This window comes from Epargyreus clarus, unplaced genomic scaffold (genome assembly GCF_041222505.1).
Source record: "Epargyreus clarus isolate Ecla_fem2 unplaced genomic scaffold, WU_Ecla_fem_2.2 ptg000004l, whole genome shotgun sequence".
Classification (NCBI taxonomy): domain Eukaryota; kingdom Metazoa; phylum Arthropoda; class Insecta; order Lepidoptera; family Hesperiidae; genus Epargyreus; species Epargyreus clarus.
In genome coordinates, this window is record NW_027332212.1 from 10,072,556 (window position 1) to 10,091,489 (window position 18,934).

General features: G+C 35.4%; 3 protein-coding genes across 3 annotated transcripts in view; 2 read left to right on the forward strand and 1 right to left on the reverse strand.

The window, feature by feature from the left end:
- The window catches only part of Slbp (Stem-loop binding protein), a 44,135-nt gene that overhangs the window by 23,772 nt on the left and 1,429 nt on the right, over nucleotides 1-18,934 (reverse strand). The window lies entirely within an intron of this gene.
- On the forward strand, nucleotides 1,981-18,799 carry Cmtr1 (Cap methyltransferase 1). The gene is made up of 22 exons (XM_073092673.1): nucleotides 1,981-2,138; nucleotides 2,614-2,724; nucleotides 3,008-3,507; nucleotides 3,972-4,115; nucleotides 4,593-4,866; nucleotides 5,092-5,288; nucleotides 5,659-5,842; nucleotides 6,261-6,486; nucleotides 6,693-6,807; nucleotides 7,569-7,839; nucleotides 8,333-8,430; nucleotides 8,942-9,057; nucleotides 9,629-9,861; nucleotides 10,046-10,267; nucleotides 11,116-11,158; nucleotides 11,237-11,301; nucleotides 11,484-11,611; nucleotides 11,988-12,150; nucleotides 16,517-16,676; nucleotides 17,522-17,736; nucleotides 18,212-18,289; nucleotides 18,422-18,799. Exons 1-22 carry the CDS (start codon nucleotides 2,126-2,128, stop codon nucleotides 18,580-18,582), a joined length of 3,717 nt encoding a protein of 1,238 aa, XP_072948774.1. The 5' UTR covers nucleotides 1,981-2,125; the 3' UTR covers nucleotides 18,583-18,799.
- RfC3 (replication factor C subunit RfC3) lies at nucleotides 12,927-16,475 on the forward strand. The gene is made up of 4 exons (XM_073093233.1): nucleotides 12,927-13,855; nucleotides 14,978-15,160; nucleotides 15,587-15,820; nucleotides 16,021-16,475. The coding sequence occupies exons 1-4, from the start codon at nucleotides 13,784-13,786 to the stop codon at nucleotides 16,234-16,236; spliced, it is 705 nt and encodes a 234-aa protein (XP_072949334.1). The 5' UTR covers nucleotides 12,927-13,783; the 3' UTR covers nucleotides 16,237-16,475.

An 18,934-nucleotide genomic window follows, 5' to 3' on the forward strand; every position in this document is an offset into this window, starting at 1 on the left:
GAACGATACTATCGGTGGATTTTAAAGTATCGATACTGTAATACTATCAATACTTTTCCATACTATCGATAGTATTGATACTATTTTCGATTTAATACAACGATACTATCGAAAGTATCGATGATATCGACAGTATTACATTAAAAAAAATGATACTATTGATAGTATTATCAAGTAATACTATCTATCTTATCGATATTATTGCTTCCCATCAATAGTATTAGTTAACTTGTGATATAGTTTTCGCCAAACTGCTAGTCCACTCTAAAGTTGTTGCCCGCAGGTATAGTCATACAATTTACTATAGGGCCAATGTGGTAACACGATTCATTTCTATATTCAGAGCGGTCTAGCAGTTATACGCGGACTATACTTTAAATCCATTATAAATACAATATTTATCATTAATTTGTAATGATGAGAGTGAGACCCGAGCTCAGCGGACACAACGACGGACGACGACGAGTCTTCGAAAATTATTAAACTTAACCCCGTTACAGATTGCCCTATAGCCTAGATCGATTTAATAAATTTAATGTTCCCTTTAAATTGCACTACATCAATTAATATAGGTATCTTTATAATGCCTTGTGGGAATTTTAATGTGGAATAATGAGGATATGGCATTGCTTACGTACGACAGAAATGGAATTTTATTAGATTAAACTTGCATGGCATGGTGGCTGGTTTTCCATGCACCGTGTCTTGCGGATACCAATGGTAACGGGTGAGATTACGTACAAGCTGAAATCCTATTCTCTTACGTGCTAGCTACAAACTTTATGAAGTGGAACACCTAAAAAGGAGAGTTTCGAAAGACTCTTCCACAGCAGGACACTTCAAGTTCGCTTAAGAAAAGAAAAGCAAATATTCACTATTGGGCGAATACATTATAAGCCCTTTTTTTTTCTTTTAACGCGGAGAAATCCTCATGGATCCTCGGGGGAGCAAAAGGGGTATGTCGGACTCTTACCGACTAAAACTCCGCGGCGTTCCTCTGGACGCTCGGTGCCGGGTCTCGAGGAGCGTGAGAATCACATTCGCAGCCCGGCAACGTCGGCTGGCGCTGGTGTTAACGCTAGCCACGTCCCGAGAGGGAGGGGCCCCTCTCATTGGTGCCCCTCATAAGATGAGCGTGCAGAACGCACACACGACATCTCGAGCCCTTGACGCTGGAGTTGGATTCCCCCGAATCCACCTCCTTACGCTCATGGGACGGGGAAAGGGTGGCCTTCAGAAAAAGCCGCCCTACAGCGTCCCGTGCGTCTGCGACGAAGTGCCTGGGAAGACAAATCGTCCTCTCTGGCTCTCTCCGCCGCATCCTTCGCAAGCATCACAGCTTCACAGAAGGAGCGCATGGCCTGCCACGACCTGTCACTTCCGACCATGGCGCGAACTACGGTCGGTAGGGAGAGGTCGGCCCCCAATACAGAGATGAGCGCGCTGCGTTCCGCACTCCATGCAGGGCATACCTCCAGCGTATGCTGTGCTGTCTCATCAAGGCAATCGTCGCAGTGACACATTATAAGTATAAGCCCTAGCCTAACTCATAAATACATGACTTATGAATAAGGGCCGATCGCAGGATTAGAAGGTGTATATAAAAAAATGAACTTATTTTTTTTATCCGAAGTCCCTACTCTTTCATATTTTTATTATGAATAATTTTTATTATTAGTTCTATATAGTCTATAGTACGGTATTTCCCAAAGTATCGAGCACTCGAGTACGCTTTGACGTTCAGTGACATCGTCGTCAATAATGCCAACTCCGAGGCTTTTCCCCTAAAGTTAGAAGAGAGAGATTTTATTAATGATGTTTTACAACGGAATTATATGTTCAACTCTTATGGAATATTATTTAGTCTGGGTGCAATTTTTTCGTCATCAAATTTCAAAACCATTAGAATATTTTTTCGTCGCCTTTATATAATCGTGACCGAATCGAATTCGATTTAAGGGAGAATTTTTTCAAAAAGTTGACATCACTCGTGGATGTCATTCGATGTCGCTGTCAACTTGTCAAAGATTTATTTTGTTTTGTCGGCAAAATTGGATTTACTCTAGATTTATTTGGAAAGAAAAAAGTTTGTTTAACTTAGTATTTGTCGTATTTTATTAAAATTATGAGTCAATCAGGTTGGTGTGCAACTTGTCAATTAATTGAGTCAATGGTACAAATGCGTATATTGTTATGAGGTTATTTAAGACTACTAGAAAGCTATTATTATTATTGGCATTTTAATAATGCTGTACTGTGATGATAAGTGATAACGTTCTGATTATGTATAGCAGCGTTTCCCAGCCTTTTTCAGTCCACGGACCCTTAGGAAATCAAGCACAGTTTTCACGGATCCCACTTAATAAAATAAACAGCAATAAAAAACGGATTAGGTATTTATTTTAGTTTTACAGATACAAGAGAGAGAAGATATTAAACGCGGATCTATAGTATGGATTTATTCAATAATCTTAATAATAAAGTTTCTCAATAAAGTCTCATAAAATGAATATTATACTATTTTTACAATTAAAATAATGTGTTTTTGAAGATTATACCTAGTGTGATTGTATAATAAAACTTATCGGTGGAAATGGAATTATTTTTCAACAGGTGATGATTTATCAGGTGATGAAAATTTGAGTAGCGATGAAGCTGAAGTACCAGCAAAACGGGCTCGATATGATACACATGAAACTGCATCCACATCTTCCCACGATTCAGGTTAATATTACATTTGTTAATGATGTCACTAGCTCTTGAGGAAATAGAAATTATAAGAATACAAAATTGAATTCAGATAGGATAGAATTCATAAAGTCTGCGTTTTTTTCAATTAAATAGTGTTTTTTTCATATGTTATAAAAGTACATATATACTCCTATAATTATCTTCTTACTTTAAGTTCCCCATCTGCCTTTTTCATACACCGTAAAACTTGAATTTCCTACAACAAATGTAATGCAGTTTAGTAAATGAATTTCAATGTTATTTTTTGTCTTGGCAGCTCAAGACTCTGACGATGAGGCTCCACATACATCGTACAGCAGTGCAGATAATAAGAAGAATAATACAGATCAAAGTCCTAGACAAGCCCGTAGTAGTAGACTTAGTAGCAGTTTAAGTGAGAATTGTTCATCACCGAATGAGCCAGGTGATTTTTATAGACGTGGATTTGATGATAATGAGGGTGATGGGGATGCCTATTCTACGTCCAGTTTTCAAATGGATGACAGCCCTAGAGACAATAGGAGTGATGACAACCTTAAAGAAATGAATGATGTATACAAAAATTATTCGGACAAAGCAAAGAGAATGATGAGTAACATGGGTTACAAGGCAGGGCATGGGTTAGGTAAACTTGAGCATGGTCGAGTTGAACCTGTTGAAGCTTCCACGCAAAAAGGGCGTCGAGGTTTAGGCATGAAACCCTCTACTATAGGTGAAGTACCTAGTGATTTTAGCTGGACGCCTGATACTGCAGCCCCAGAGGCCAAAGAGACAGTGGTAAGTTATAAATTTTAATTAATATGGAAGATATATTAATATTATATGTAACTTTTTCTCTAGTAGCCATATATTATAGAAGAGATGGTTTGCAATCTTTAAACAGAAAGTATGAGAGGCTTTGTACTAAAAATGTGTGAGGTAGCTTAGTAGTATATGAGGTAGAAGCTAAGTAAGTAAGATGTCCCGCACTCCTTACCCACACCAGTTGCAATACTTACCTCAAATTGCTCATAAAAGTAAATGATTAGCACAGCTATGAGATTTCAGTTTAGCTCAACAATGAAAATCAAGCAGCTATGATGGATTTGATGCTCATCCCAAGCTTTGTTACCTTGCAATATATCAGGGGGAAAAGCACCTTAATGAAATTGAAAAAGTCATTTACCATATTCTGTTTAAGAAAGCTCTATATCATACATTATACTTTTTTTATTTTTACAATGATTATTACTTTGTTTCAGTCATGGATGCCTCCTCCTCCTAAAGACACATTATCTGTTGACACATTAGAAATGTGGCTGCAAAAAGGACCAAAAAAATTAATTATTGATGATGAAACAAATTTTGTGAAACCAAGTATACTAAAAGGAGTTTTGGATGCTAAGGTATGCAGTCATAACTATATACCATAAGACCTATCTGATCTGATTAATGAAAACAATATTTCTATACCTCCCGTAGGAAAAGTTTTAATAACTTATTTCATAATGAGATTTAATATGCATACATTTGCATAAATACTACATGTCCTTGAAATGTAATCTTATCTTATTTATTATACACTCTAAGCTGAAGTTATTACAATATAAAAGAATTGATCAAATATATAATATATATCATTTAGAAGTTACAAATCATTCTCCTGACAATTTTCAAATAAAAATATGGTCATTTTTTTACTTGAAAATTGTGAGCGAGGGGTACGGAATTTATCGCAGCAATTGCATAATCGTAATAAGAGTTTAAAAAATTATATGGTTAAATTTGTTATCAACACAATAAGATCTTTCAGTAGATAAGTCAAGGCATGAATTAAAATTTTTGTAACATTTTAAAATAAGTCAAAAATTTTACCATTTCAGACTATATTTGACAAATTGCACGATGAAGACATGAGAAGCGCGCGTTCCCGCAGTAATCCGTATGAAAGTATTGGTTCAGTATTTTTTTTGAATCGGGCAGCGGTTAAGATGGCCAATATGGATGCGGTATTTGACTATATGTTCACAGAACCTAAACACCCTAATGGGCAGCCAGCTGTTGATAAAGACGACCTCTTATATTTTGCGGATGTGTGCGCAGGTCCTGGCGGATTTTCTGAATACGTTTTATACCGCAAGGGCTGGAGAGCTAAAGGTATTATTTGAATATGTTAAAATCATAATTTTTGTTTTCAGTAACATGCAAACATTTGGCTAATATTAGATTACAGCTGAGTAGTTTCTAATCAATTTAGTGGCACAATATCTCTCGCTACTATTGTATTCATTCATGTAACTAATGTTGTCCATTACATAGCTCCATGTATGAAATAAATGTCTTATTTTCGAAAAGTAACTGTTATTCAGATTTATTTTTTAGGATTCGGTTTTACTTTAAAAAGTTCGAATGACTTTAAGTTGTCGGACTTCTACGCGGGGACAGCCGAAACTTTTTATCCCTATTACGGAGTAAAAGAAGATGGTGATATTTATGATCCTGCCAATTTGATGTCACTAAAATCACACGTCCTTAGCCGTACGGAAGATAAGGGCGTACATTTTTTGATGGCCGATGGGGTATGAGCACAGTTTATTCTTATTGCTTATGTGTATTTGTCCATTAGTTGATAGCTTAGCGGTTGAAACGCGGCGTCTTGATCGAGGGAATCAAATTATAAATCCCAGACATGCTTTCCCGCTTTTTCAAAGTTATTATCATCTGCTTTGGTGAAGGAAAAATTGTGAGGAAACTTGCATACCTGAGAAGTCTTTAAAAATAAAAGTTCTCAAAAGTATGTGATGTCTGCTAATTCGCACTTGTTTAAATAAAAATAGTGAATGGTATAAAAATATCTTAGTAAAATGTATAGGTACGTAATGGGTTATACAGTCTGTACCTCAATTTTTAACGTAATCTGCCATATTTTATTTCATTTTTGCTTTTCAGGGCTTTTCAGTAGAGGGCAAAGAAAATATCCAAGAGATACTTTCTAAACAGCTGTACTTATGCCAGTGTCTGGCTGCTCTGATGCTGGTGAGAACTGGAGGGAGCTTTGTCGTTAAACTGTTCGATATCTTCACTCCTTTTAGTGTCGGCTTGATTTATATCATGTACAGATGTTTTGAAAGGGGTAAATTGTTTATTTATTTCACTGCTATAAAAATAGAATGATACAAAAGGGCAAACTTAATGCCTGAAGGATATTCCTATGGCTGATGTGTATTGTCGGCAGAGAATGTTAGCCTATTCATGAATTAAATTTTTTATAATAAAGAATAGCCAATAAGCATTTAGTTAATTAATGGTAAGTGGGTACTGCTGCTGAGGACTAAGTTGGATTGCCTTAGCCAAATATATCTTCCTTAGTGCACCCTACAAACCTGAACACAATATTACCTAAAATTATGGGAGTCTTGCCTCCAGTCGAACTACAAACGATTCTATAATATATACTATAAAACTGTATTACAAAATACTTGACGATGAGGCAAAAAATACTCTGTTATACTGAAAATGTCAAGAACACTTATTTTTTCATTTTCTTATAGTCTGCATACATAAACCTGTAACTTCAAGGCCAGCAAATTCGGAAAGATACCTGATATGCAAGTGGAAAAAGTTTGGCACAGAATCTGCAGAAAAACATCTTTTTTCGGTTAATACATTATTATGGAAGCCAGTGGACTCAAAAAGTGATGTCACAGAACTGGTGCCATTAGAAGTCATACAACAAGACACTGCTTTCTTTGAGTATATTTACAAGAGCAATTGTATGTGAGTATTTTGATCAGGCCATAGTAATATATAAAGATAGCTCTTTGAATTTCATAGATAAAATACAAAGTTGTATAAAAATTAATTAACCAATTTTTATAACAATTAAAAATTAAATAGTTTACGCATTCTTCAGTCTTTTGATATTTACAATGTCTGATTTAAATTTATTGTTATGTATTTTTCTTTTATTCCTATCAAAATAGCCTTGGTGAAAAGCAAATAAAAAATTTGCTCAAGATTGCTGCTTTTAGTAAGGATAAAAATTTAAGAGAACCCGCTCAAGTTGACATGAAGACACAGTGCTTGCAACTTTGGAATGTAAGTTTATTTATTTCTGGTCTCGAAAAAAACAATATGTCAGCAAATTAACATAACATTTCGCTTCGATGCGAAAGTTGACATAAACCTTAGTATAAGTATAATTTGTATATATTCGGAAAGATACCTTATATGCAAATGAAACAGCATGAGATGGAGTCGGTTAAAATAGATAAGGTAACAATATCTATAGTAGAATATCCTAAAATGCTGCGCTTATTACGAAAGCACCATTTGCAGGTACATCTTTTTTTTTAAATATGGAGTAGCAGACGAGCATAAAGTCCACCAAGTTACTACTGCCGCTAATGGATATTTGTAATCAACCCCAGATAGGATTATATATTCTTATCTGAGGTCGGCCACAGATGCGCCGGTAACCCTGAGGACTAAGCTGCTACGCCTCGGAGAAGTATATCCTTCAAACCAAAACACAGCAGTGCTTAACACTGCTGTTATGAGGCAGAAATAGGTTTGGCGGTGATGCCGCCGGACTCGAACCACAAAGGATTCTACCACCTACAAAATTGTGGCTTTCCTGGGTGATGTCTGTCAACCCAACTACTGCGTATGATTCAATTTTTGACACGCTCTTCAACTCATACTGCTTGATTTTTACATATAAGCTGCCGTTAGATTCGTCTAAATTGTGGGAGTGGTATAGGTATATTTTTAAACAGTCGGGTTTTCGTTTTTAATAATTATGTTTAATACTTTTTAAATTATTTAATATGATAACCCTTGTTTATTGTTTACCTCAGATACCTGAAAAACAAAGAGCACCACCGAAAAAAATGGATCATGATGAAACACTAAAATTCATCCTATCAAACGTCACAAATCCAACATATAGAACGTACAACCCTAATTCATTCAAGAGCAATGTTTTAAATAAGCCGCCTGAGTATTTGGATAGAAAATCGAAGTTGGATCAATTCAGTAATGTTTATGACTGGCATTTTACATTCTTAACCAATGGTTTAAACAAGACAAGCAATTTAGATAAAGATATGATCATGACTATGTTCCTAGGTAACCCTAAATTACTTATTATTTTTATATTTTCTCCATTGATGAGTTGGACCACTAACCAGTTAGTTTTCCGCTACTTATATTATAACAACTTTATAATTTTTTAATATTTTTTATGTCTATGCTTATTATAATTTACAAATGTATGTACTTCCTGTATGTTCCTGTACCTGAATGAATGCAAAAAATAATCGAAAAGCTGTTACTCGTATATTCAGTGAGTTTACACTACTATACTGATCATAAAGATTTCAGAATACCATATTTGAGTAGTTTACTTCTTGTTCCCATTTATTTGAATATTTATTGCACAAGCTGTGTTGAAATACAACATAATATCTTACATTACAATATTTATTCTTATTTTTTAGTGTGTAGAGCGCTGTTTATAATTATATTTTATACTTATAATATAAAATTAAATTGGTTTATCATTATCTACATATCGATGTTTCTGCCGCGTCTTTTATCTCAAATGATTATAATTTTACAGGTTGTGGAGGCAAGAAAGTGTATCAACTGAAAAATGACAAATGGCAAAGTGTAAATTTAAATGTAAATTTCCCTGCAAAAACGTTGCTGTATGGAGAGGTAGCTCACAAACTTTTTGTTACTTAAATTATCTACGTGTTGAAGGACTCATAGTCAAAGCATTTTTACCTGAGAATCAAATTTTAATCGATCAATGCAAATTGTTTGCTTATGGCTATAATATAACTGATATTTTCTACCTAAGTTATTTAAGCTAAGCTATTGATAAAATCCCATTTAAATATCCGTGCACACTTATGAATAGTGCAGCTAATTTTCATGGAACGTTTCTATAAGAAATTAAGGGGACTTTACAATACATAGTGACTTGCTCTACTTTTTTTCGAAATATGTAGTGTATTTGCGTAAAAATCACGTAAATTATATTAGTAAGAAATATTATTCTTCTTATTTAAAAATAAATTATAACTAAACAAATTATATTAGAAAAAAAAATATTGTAATTGTAACGCAACTTCATAGCGTAATCGTTTTCGTTCTAAAAATCGCAACGCTTCGTTTTCCTCGCTCATGGCGAGCCTAAAGAAGTTTCACTTTAATAACATTACAGATAATAAAGGAATACAGCGGGGAGCGATTGAAACAACAATTTTGCAGAGCTTTTCACGTCATCGACGCCATTATGCTCGGTGGCATCGATATATCGTCAGAACCTCTGAGTAAAAGGTTATTTTTTAATTCTATATTCCTTATTTTTTTGTATATATTTTTTGTGTATTTTTTGTATATAAATGTGTAAATGTAAACTCTAGTCCATGCTAACAATATTATCTAATTGAAATACTTTCCATAAAACCTTACAAGTTTATTATAAACTGTAAGTAAATATAGCAATTTAAATATGTTATATTATCTTATATACTCAGAACGAGAGTGTGTATACAACTTTTTTTTTATATAATATAGGAGTAGCAGACGAGCATGCAGTCCACCTGATGGTAAGTGGCTACTGCCACCCATGGACATCTGTAATCAAGCCCAGATAGGATTAGATATTCCTACCTTAGATCAGCCACAGATGCGCCACTACTCCTGCGTACTAAGCTGGAACGCCTCGGAAAAGTATGTCTCCCTTACAACCAGAACCCTTCAAACCAGAACACAGCAGCGCTTAACACTGCTGTTATAAGGCAGAAATAGGTGTGGCGGTGGTACCGCCGGAGTCGAACCACAAAGGGTTCTACCACCTTCAAAACTATCCATATATTAATAAACTATTGCGCATTTTTTATTTTAGAGTTCAACAGTGTTCACTATTTTGTTCTGCGATTGAGAATCCATCAGAAGGTTACAAAATTAGGAGCAAAAGGTTTTACAGTATGGAAAACTTTCCCAGCGCTGTTTGCGACTTGGAATATCGTAACATGAAACGGGGCCCCAGTGCCCTGGCAATAAAGATTCCCAGAAGAAACGACAATAACGATGAGTTTTACGTCGTTGGTTCCATCATTTTTATGAAACAAATAAAAGGTACTCATTTCTGCTTAATTAGTAATAATAATAAATTCTTATGTCGACTATTATAGCCGAGGAGACGCCTCGCCGGCTATTTTTTTTGTTGCGGATTCGGATTAATCGATTCGGTTTTATTTGTTAACCGTTATTTTCCTCCATTTTCTATATAATATGAAACATTGTCTCAATTCGTCATCAGAGCCATGGTCGACGCACATATCAAAGACGACCAACACCAAATACTACTACCGGCACAATAAGGAGAATCCGAAGCAGAGTTGCAGCGAATACAACATAGTGGAGGAGGCGGCGTTGGATGCTATCACCGCGTACTCGCAGCGCCTCCTGTGGCCCTGGGACGTCGCCACGCCGGCCGTGACACGCCAAGACATGGAGCACTTCATACTGAGCAAGACGAAAACATGATGTTTTTTTGTACAAAGCGGACACGTATATTATTTTTGTGGTATTAATGAATTTTCGAAAAATATTAAAATCCATTCACTTAATAGAGGGTTTCGTTTATTTTATGTCATAATATTGTAGTACCCTACCAATATGAGAGTACCAATGATATATTTGCAAATACAGTACTTTTTATGCTAATGGTCATAACATAAGTAAGATACCATACAAAAATAAATAAGAACATTCGTAGTGGCGGACAAAGGTCGTCGGAGGTCCTTGGCGAAAATGGAGGCCCTCGTGTAAAAAGTTCCCTGTGATTCGGTGATTTTTTTTTGCTGCTTGTTATACATTTCATAGATTGTTTGGTTCGGATGACCTTTTTTTTTAGCAACTGTGTTTGGAGGCGCCCCTGGATCGGAGCTAGAGCTCCCTTTAAGCCGCTAGAGAACACATGTTTCATGGCTCTTACTTTATTTTCTATGTCTTTATAGACATTTATAATATACATTGATTAATTCGTCAGATTAACCCTAAAATAATATATAAAAGAAAGTATGTATGTGCACATCATATTTTTATGTTATAAATACTTAAATGGTTAATATACATGGCAGTATATTAAAATAGCTTTGGCTCTTCTCGTCTTGTAATAGAGTTGAAATGTATATGTAATATATATTGTCTTTGTCATTTGTCAATGTCATATGTCATCACAATTCGCATTTCGCGGTTTTGTATTGTATTCCTCGGATGAAGTGAATAAATCTAAATGGTTTTATTTGGTCTTTAGAATTCAAAGAAATATTCGATAAAATCACTCAATAGCAAACGTAGTGTTTTTATATATTTTGAGCGAATAAATTTCAAACATGACCGTAGGCGAGACCGGCAAAAATTTGCCATGGTATGTTGCGTGCCGGCTTTGAAATTAAGGTTTAGCTAAGTTGTTTATAGTTACATAAATACAATTATTTTTTTATAGGGTGGAAAAATATCGACCTTCAAAATTAGAGGATTTGGTTTCCCATGATGACATCATTAAGACAAGTAAGAAATTTTGTATTTACATTACATACACTTTCTATGTTTTAGGGGTTTAATAGCTTTAATATATTTGGTACCTGTTTTAGGGTACCACTATTACAAAAATTTGTGCGAAATCTCATTGAAATTCCTTTATGTTATACTTAGATACAATTATATGGATATATAAATTTATTTTGTTCTAGTTGGTTTGTTTATGAAGGAAAATCAGCTGCCCCATTTATTGTTTTATGGACCCCCTGGAACTGGGAAGACCTCTACAATTTTGGCATGTGCTCGACAAATGTATACACCACAACAATTTAATTCTATGGTTAGTTTAATTTTCAGTATCACTGTTATATGGTCTGGGATTTACATCATACCATTGATAACAAAAATGAAACAATACTTCACCACCTTGAAATTGAAAGTAGTAACAAAAGGATGATTTAACCGATTCCGTGCGGATGTGGCAAAACTGTATCGGATGTGGCACAACTGTGGTGCCATCCGCACGGAATCGGTTAATTCTCGACAAGTAAAAAACATTTTTAGAGAGAATTTACATATAAATAACTATTACTACACATATTATGTAATAAATAAATATTCATTGTATGTATTGTATTGTATTTATGTATTTTACTCTGTTAAGCATTATACCTTAAAGACAAACAGTTACAAAACAACTTCTTTCACACTTTCAGGTTTTAGAATTAAATGCTTCAGATGACAGAGGTATTGGAATAGTGAGAGGCCAGATATTAAGTTTTGCATCTACAAGGACAATATTCAAGGCTGGTCCCAAGTTGATAATACTTGATGAAGCTGATGCTATGACAAATGATGCACAAAATGCCTTAAGGAGAAGTAAGTTGTTTGTAACTTGGTATAATTATTTTAAAGGATTGATATTTAAAAAAAATGCATTTAAATGCAACTATTAGTTGTATTTTTTACTATGTTACTGTTATAACGAATATGAGCCGGTCCACACGGCGCGTTGCGTCAGCGTCACCGTGTGAACACTATGATTATTAGTATGTAAAACGACGCACCCACAGCGCAACGTCGACGCAACGCTGACGCAACGCGCCGTGTGGACCGGCTCTATGTTATTGTCTTTTGAAGTATTCAACAATATTAGGATTTTAGAGCGGAAATTGAAATATATTCCCTACTTATAACTATAAATTTAAATCGTCAAATAGTTTATTTAAATAGCTGAAATGTATCCATTCTCTTGAAGGTGTGTATGAATTTATACATAAACCTGACTAGGATTCCTCACAATTTTGTTTGACACAGCAAACAATAATTTCTAACATGCTAGTGTTCAACTTCTAAGAAAAGCTGCAAACTCGCGACAGAGCGTTTCCCTTAGACCCCGCGCGGATCCGGCAAAACTGTTTTCTATTTCGAATAATGTATAATTTACCTAATTTTATTATATTCTACTTGTGCTCGATTTTAAAAACGAAATACAGTTATTTCGCGTGCGCAAGCTGAGACGGTAGAAAAACGCTCTGCAAGTTATCCCTCTGTAAGAGGCGTACGAGAGGAAAAAAATAAAAATAGTGTCTTATCAGTGTTATCTCATTTTTTTAAGGTGTAAAAATTGTTAATATTTCTTGAAATAATTTAAAATTCAAGTACTGTCAAATCAAGTCAATATTTTATTCCAAGTACAGTAATACCTCGGACTTACACGATTGGTGGGACTGAGTGATAACCGCGTAAGTCGAATTCGCGTAAGTCGGGGTATGCATGTACATACCATCGTATGGTATGATTTCGCATGTGTTGACTCCGCGCAACAAATACAAATGTTTACATGAATAATTGTAGGGTTAGTAAGTTTATTTTTTATAATCGGGAATTGCGGGACACACAAACCATAGGAGAATCGACGAGATTTGAAAATCACGTAACTCCGAATTCGCGTAAGTCGGGGTAGCGTAAGTCGGGGTATTACTGTACATTATTTACAAAACACTTTTTGAATGTCAATATATTTACCGCCATTTCATAATGTGCTTCGTTATGGAGAAGAAACTGTTCGTATTAGATATTAGTTAGAGCCAATTTGTATCAAAAAGAGCAAAAAAAATTATGAAAATAGCAACTGTATTTTCACGAAATTTCTTATTAATTGCGTGTACTCAAATTTTGGTCACGTTACGATAATAATGCGGACGTATGGCCTTGCGTGATGCGCACTACATGTTTACGAAAATAAAGTATTTTCTATATGTTTCGACTTGGTAACCATGGCGAAGAGTTTGGACAACAATGATTTTGATATAGGTAATAATAATTATTTTTACCACTTACGTTGATGAAGCGTTTCAATTATATTATGACATAAAATAAAAGTTGATATCAAATTAAGTAGTTAATCATACGTACATATGTGTGTATGGATGGTGACACAACTAAAATATACTTTATTCTTTTTGCTTTCTACAATTGTTACTGAAGTGCATTTTGATAGTGTTTTAATATGTCTGACACTGAAGAAGAAGTTCAGAGGACGATTAAGATAACAGTTGTTGGTGAACCATCAACTGGTAAAGTAAGTGATGTTTATTCTTATGTATAATAAGTACCTACTATTTTTAGTGGTCAACATTTATATATTAAATCAAATCAAATCATTTTTTTTTATTCAAACTAGGTTCTTTACAAAGCACTTTTTGAAACTCAATACAACTACCACCATTTCACAAGGTGTTTCGTTATGGAGAAGAAGCGGCGAAAGAAACTCCATAACACACATCTTTTTTTTTTAAGTAATAATTATAAATAATTAACTAATTTCATATCTAATTTTGCTTTGACGAAAAGTTAGTAGCTTTGTTTATTTAGTGATATTCCTGGCTATAAAATGCCGCCTGAATCAAAAGCGGTCATATTTCAAAATAGGATCTACATCCCGCAGTGATGCTTTTTTTTATAACATTTATATAGCAAATAGAGCATGGACATGCCGTCTATCGGTAGGTTATTGTCAGTGATCACTGTCGCCCATAGATATCTGTTACTTCGCATAGAATAGATGCTTCTTGAAGACGATCACAGAAGCGTTGCAACTCCTGAAAACTAAGATGATTGCCTCATACATAAGTCAGTCATTTAGTTAGCACCCACGCCTTTCTATCCAAACGCAGAACTACGTAACGCAAGAAATAGGTTTCGTGCTGGTACCTCCGTTCGAATCGTAGATGTTCTACCATCTTTAATCTGAATAAAGATAAAAAACAAAAAAAAAACAATAATAAAAGTATGTGAAGTCTACCAATACGCACTTGGCCAGCGCGGTGGACTATGGCCTAATTTATTTATTTATTTATTTAATACAGTTTGCGAGATTACAGCTTGCGCCAATGCCTCACAAACGCAATAGTAACACAAATAAACTTAAGATAAACATAAAATATATAAATTACAAACAAGCACAAAAAAAATACATTTTAAAATAAATAAATATACTTGTGCTTCATATAATATGTTCAATGAAGTAGGAATGTAGGTAAGAATTTAGTTAAGTGTTTAAAATAAGGCCTCTCCTAAGGTTTAATTTATCATTAAATACGTCGGCGGTCGGGATCTGGACGTGAATGTCATTAAGAATCCTTCTCACAGGTGACAGTAATGGGTTGATGATGATGATAAATCTTTACTAATCTCTGGGTAGAGCAGCCTGTGCCACCGCTACCTGGGCGGGGGCGGCGGCGGCGGCGGCGCGGGGGGCACGGCGGGCGCGGAGGTGCTGGCGGGGCAGTGCGCGCTGCGGCCGCCCGCGCCGCTGCAGCTGTGCGACGTGGCCGGCGCCGCGCTCTACACGCTCATGCTCGACAACTACCTCTACGCGTCCGATGTGAGTTTGTCCCGTAAAGTTGTGCCCCGCTAAACGTTAAATCCTCAACTAGCATAAACCAGCTCTCAGTTTTCAGGTTTCAGTCTGTATGAGGAAATAATGAACTCCAAAAAGACTGAAAAATTGAACTTCTCTTGATTTTGCGTTCGACGTTTCAACATATTATTGATGCACGATAGCAGGGTGGTTGTACTGCGTACAGATTATTTTTTCATATAAAATAAAGGCACGTAGCGATAGAAATGCTGTCGAATTCCCTATCGATATTAGATGTTTTAATGGATGTAGTTCAATTAACTGAATACCTTTAGACGTAGCAAGTGTACGCACTATGTATTTAACTTTAATAGGGATGCAAAAAAAAATACATACATATAAACATTTAGATATTTTTTTACAATCTATAAATAATATTTTCTGTTTCAGATTGTAATGTTTGTATACGATCTTACAAATTTAAAAAGCTTTGAAAAGCTCAAAGACTGGTATGACAGGGTAAAAGAGATATTTGATAATGAAGATAAGAAGCCATTGATGGCTCTATTTGGCAACAAGTCTGATTTGGAACACCAGAGGGCCGTCAGATTGTCATGTGTTCAGAAGTTTTCTTCGGAGTACTTGTTAGAAAGTTTTAAGGGCTCTGCTAGAACTGGAGAAATGGTAAGTTAAGTTTGCTTTTTATTTTCTTTTTTTATGAAATTATTTTTATAATATCAATCAGATGTTAGAACTACAACAGAGGTTAAATACAACATTGAACTCGCTTCTACACTTAGTCAGTTCACATGAAGAAAACTCCAGGTTTAACAATGGTAAATTATGGATAGCAGGTAATATTAAAAATTACGGTTTTATTTCAGGTTGACAATGCCTTCACAAGTTTAGTGGCTCGGGTTCTCGGTAGAAGCATTCGTCCCTCTGCTATAGCGAACGGAAAAATACCTACGGCTCAAGACGAATCACAAAGCACTCCCTCACCGACTCGCAAGGAATCCAAAAATGCTCTCATCATGAACAGAAAAGCGTTAAGGAAAATTCAACGCAGCGCATCATCGTCTGTCTGTTGTGTTCAATAAAAAAATGTTGATATAATGTTTTATTTCTATTACGTTTCCACATTTCATGTTTTTCCCTTACAAGGCCGAATATGGAATTATGTAAGAACAATATATAAAATATATATTTTAATTTTTATGCGAAATCTTTCAAGAAAATTCTATTGGGCGAGATTATTTTATTATACAAATAAATCTGTTTCGTTAGTAATTTATATTTTTTTTAATGCACAAATCATGATGTCAGACACAGATTTATCTCAAATATGTTTTGAGTAACGAGGATGGTATGTTGTTGCAGTAATCGAGAAATACACGGACAATGTTCGGTTTTGTATAATTTGCAACTACCTGGGTAAGATCATCCCGGCGCTGCAGTCGCGCTGCACGCGGTTCCGCTTCGCGCCGCTCCACAACAGCCAGATAGTGCCGCGGCTACATGAGATCGCCGCTAAGGAAAAGTGAGTAGCAAATATTGCTTTAGAGCTAGAATAGAACCAGGTAATGCTCATAAACGGAGGATTAGATTCTTTATACCCCGTGTATTATAATGTTTATGTATTTTACACCTGCCGCAAATTTTCTCCAATCACCAAGGGTTGACTGGTAGAGAATGCCATTAGGCATAAAGTTTTGTCCTTCTGTACCTTAACTTTGTGTTAGTATTACAATAAATATATAAATAAATAAATTAGGATGTCCAAATCCAAAAGTATAGCCAAAAATGCTCAAAAGTGGCTTGAGGCCTATTTGGATAAAAGTTAAATCAGCTACCAGAAATTGAACGAGTTTTATTTTTGTAAAAAAATCTTTGTTTATATACGTTTACACTTATAAGCGAATAAATAAATATATTCAATAAATTTAAGGCAAGGGCCTTTTAAAAAGAAATTCCTATCTGAGTTCGGCCACAGATGCGCCGCTATCCCTGAGGAATAAGCTGGAGTGCTTCGAAAAATTATGTCTCCCTTCCCACACCGTTCTAACCAGAACACATCAATGCTTAACACAGCTATTATTAGGCAGAGACCGCTGTGGAGGTGATGCCGCCGGAGTCGAACCACGAAGGGTTCTACCACCTTACAAATGAATGAAACTTGAAATGCAATGTACTAGTTGTCTTTTTTATCATATTAGTCCAATAGCATAGACCCTTATAGAATATTTGTCTATGTAGTAATATTTAAGTAAAATGGAAAATGAGCGTGTGTGCCAATGCGCTCGTGGTACTCTCACTTTTTCGAGTTGTTTACTGGGCATGTAACCTGCCTATAGTATAAAATGTAATTGATAACACGTCGTGTAGCGTGGAGATGTCGGAGGACGGCGTGAAGGCGCTGCTGGCGCTGTCGGGCGGCGACATGCGCAAGGTGCTGAACACGCTGCAGAGCACGTGGCTCGCGCACCGCGCCGTCACCGAGCGCGCCGTGCACGCCTGCGTCGGACACCCGCTGCGCGCAGACATCAACGACATACTCAACTGGCTGCTCAATGAGAATGACTTCGCGGCCTGTTTTAAACGTATCCTTTTGATTGCAACGTTTGCTTGGTAGATTGTTCCGTTTTGAGCTAGTAGTAAAGGATTAAATGTATCCTTTTTATAATCGCAGCGTTTACTTGGTAAATTGATTCATTTTGAGCTAGTAGTCAATGAATAAATTTATTTATAACAGGGGTTAATGGGAAAACGGATGTGTGGTTACAAAATCTTAAAAAATAATTTTGTACAACCGAAGTATGTGATAATTTAAAAATTGTTTGTAGTGCGAGTATTGTCTGCCGATTTATATAAATTTCTTTAAATAATTTCATCCAACTCATATAATAATAATAATGTATTTTAATTTATAGTCTGATTGAAATTAACATAATTCTAAAATGCCTTTTATACTTCGTGGCCTTATTTAGTCGAACATTTGATTCGGTTAGAGTAACATAAATGCAATAGCTTCATATTTTTTTATAAACACAATAATTTTCTAAATATATTGTACAGATATTCAAGACCTAAAAATAATGAAAGGTCTTGCGCTTGGGGACATTTTGACTGAAGTTCATACCGTTATACAAAGAAGTAAGCATCAATTATATTTTTATACTTTTCTTCAACTAACAATTAAGATTTGGCATAATACAAAACGAAGGCTCTAACGATGAGCCAAATATTTAGATCTCTTAATAAAAGGAAATAATATGATATTTACAGTAAAACTTCCGCCCGAGGTGCTAATATCGTTGCTAATCAAGATGTCCGACTCCGAAGCTCGGCTAGCCAGCGGTTGCAGCGAGCGCATAGAGCTGGCCGCGCTCATAGCAGCATTCCAGGAGGCCCGCGATCAGGTCAAGATAGACCCTCCGGCCCAGTAAGTGTACATGATACAAACTCCGTTTTATTTCTAGAGATAAAGCCGTTAAAATGTCAATGTGTTAAGATGTGAACTGTTAATATATGCTAAGCCGTTAAATGTCAATATGTCCTGGGACCAAAACTGTTAAAATGTCACTTTGTAATAATGCTATTATGTGTGGTATTATACTTAGTTTGTTGTAAGGAATCTTAAAAATCACCTGTGAAAAGTAAGATCTCGCTTAAAAGTTGATCCAATGTTTTGTAAGTTTGAAAAAAAAATATATATTTCAAAATGTTAACCGGGTTTCCTTTAATTTTCTGCCTCTATTTTTTATTCATGTTTACATCTTAAACATACGCAATATTCAA

Excerpts from the sequence above, each read along its gene's own strand:
- Cmtr1 (XM_073092673.1), top strand. Across the intron at positions 11,612-11,987 it reads CACAACAATTTAATTCTATG|GTTTTAGAATTAAATGCTTC; the intron begins GTTAGTTTAATT and ends TCACACTTTCAG. Across the intron at positions 17,737-18,211 it reads CTTCGCGGCCTGTTTTAAAC|ATATTCAAGACCTAAAAATA; the intron begins GTATCCTTTTGA and ends TATATTGTACAG.
- RfC3 (XM_073093233.1), top strand. The coding sequence starts at position 13,784 with ATGTCTGACACTGAAGAAGAAGTTCAGAGGACGATTAAGATAACAGTT. Across the intron at positions 15,161-15,586 it reads ACTACCTCTACGCGTCCGAT|ATTGTAATGTTTGTATACGA; the intron begins GTGAGTTTGTCC and ends TTTCTGTTTCAG. Across the intron at positions 15,821-16,020 it reads CTGCTAGAACTGGAGAAATG|GTTGACAATGCCTTCACAAG; the intron begins GTAAGTTAAGTT and ends GTTTTATTTCAG.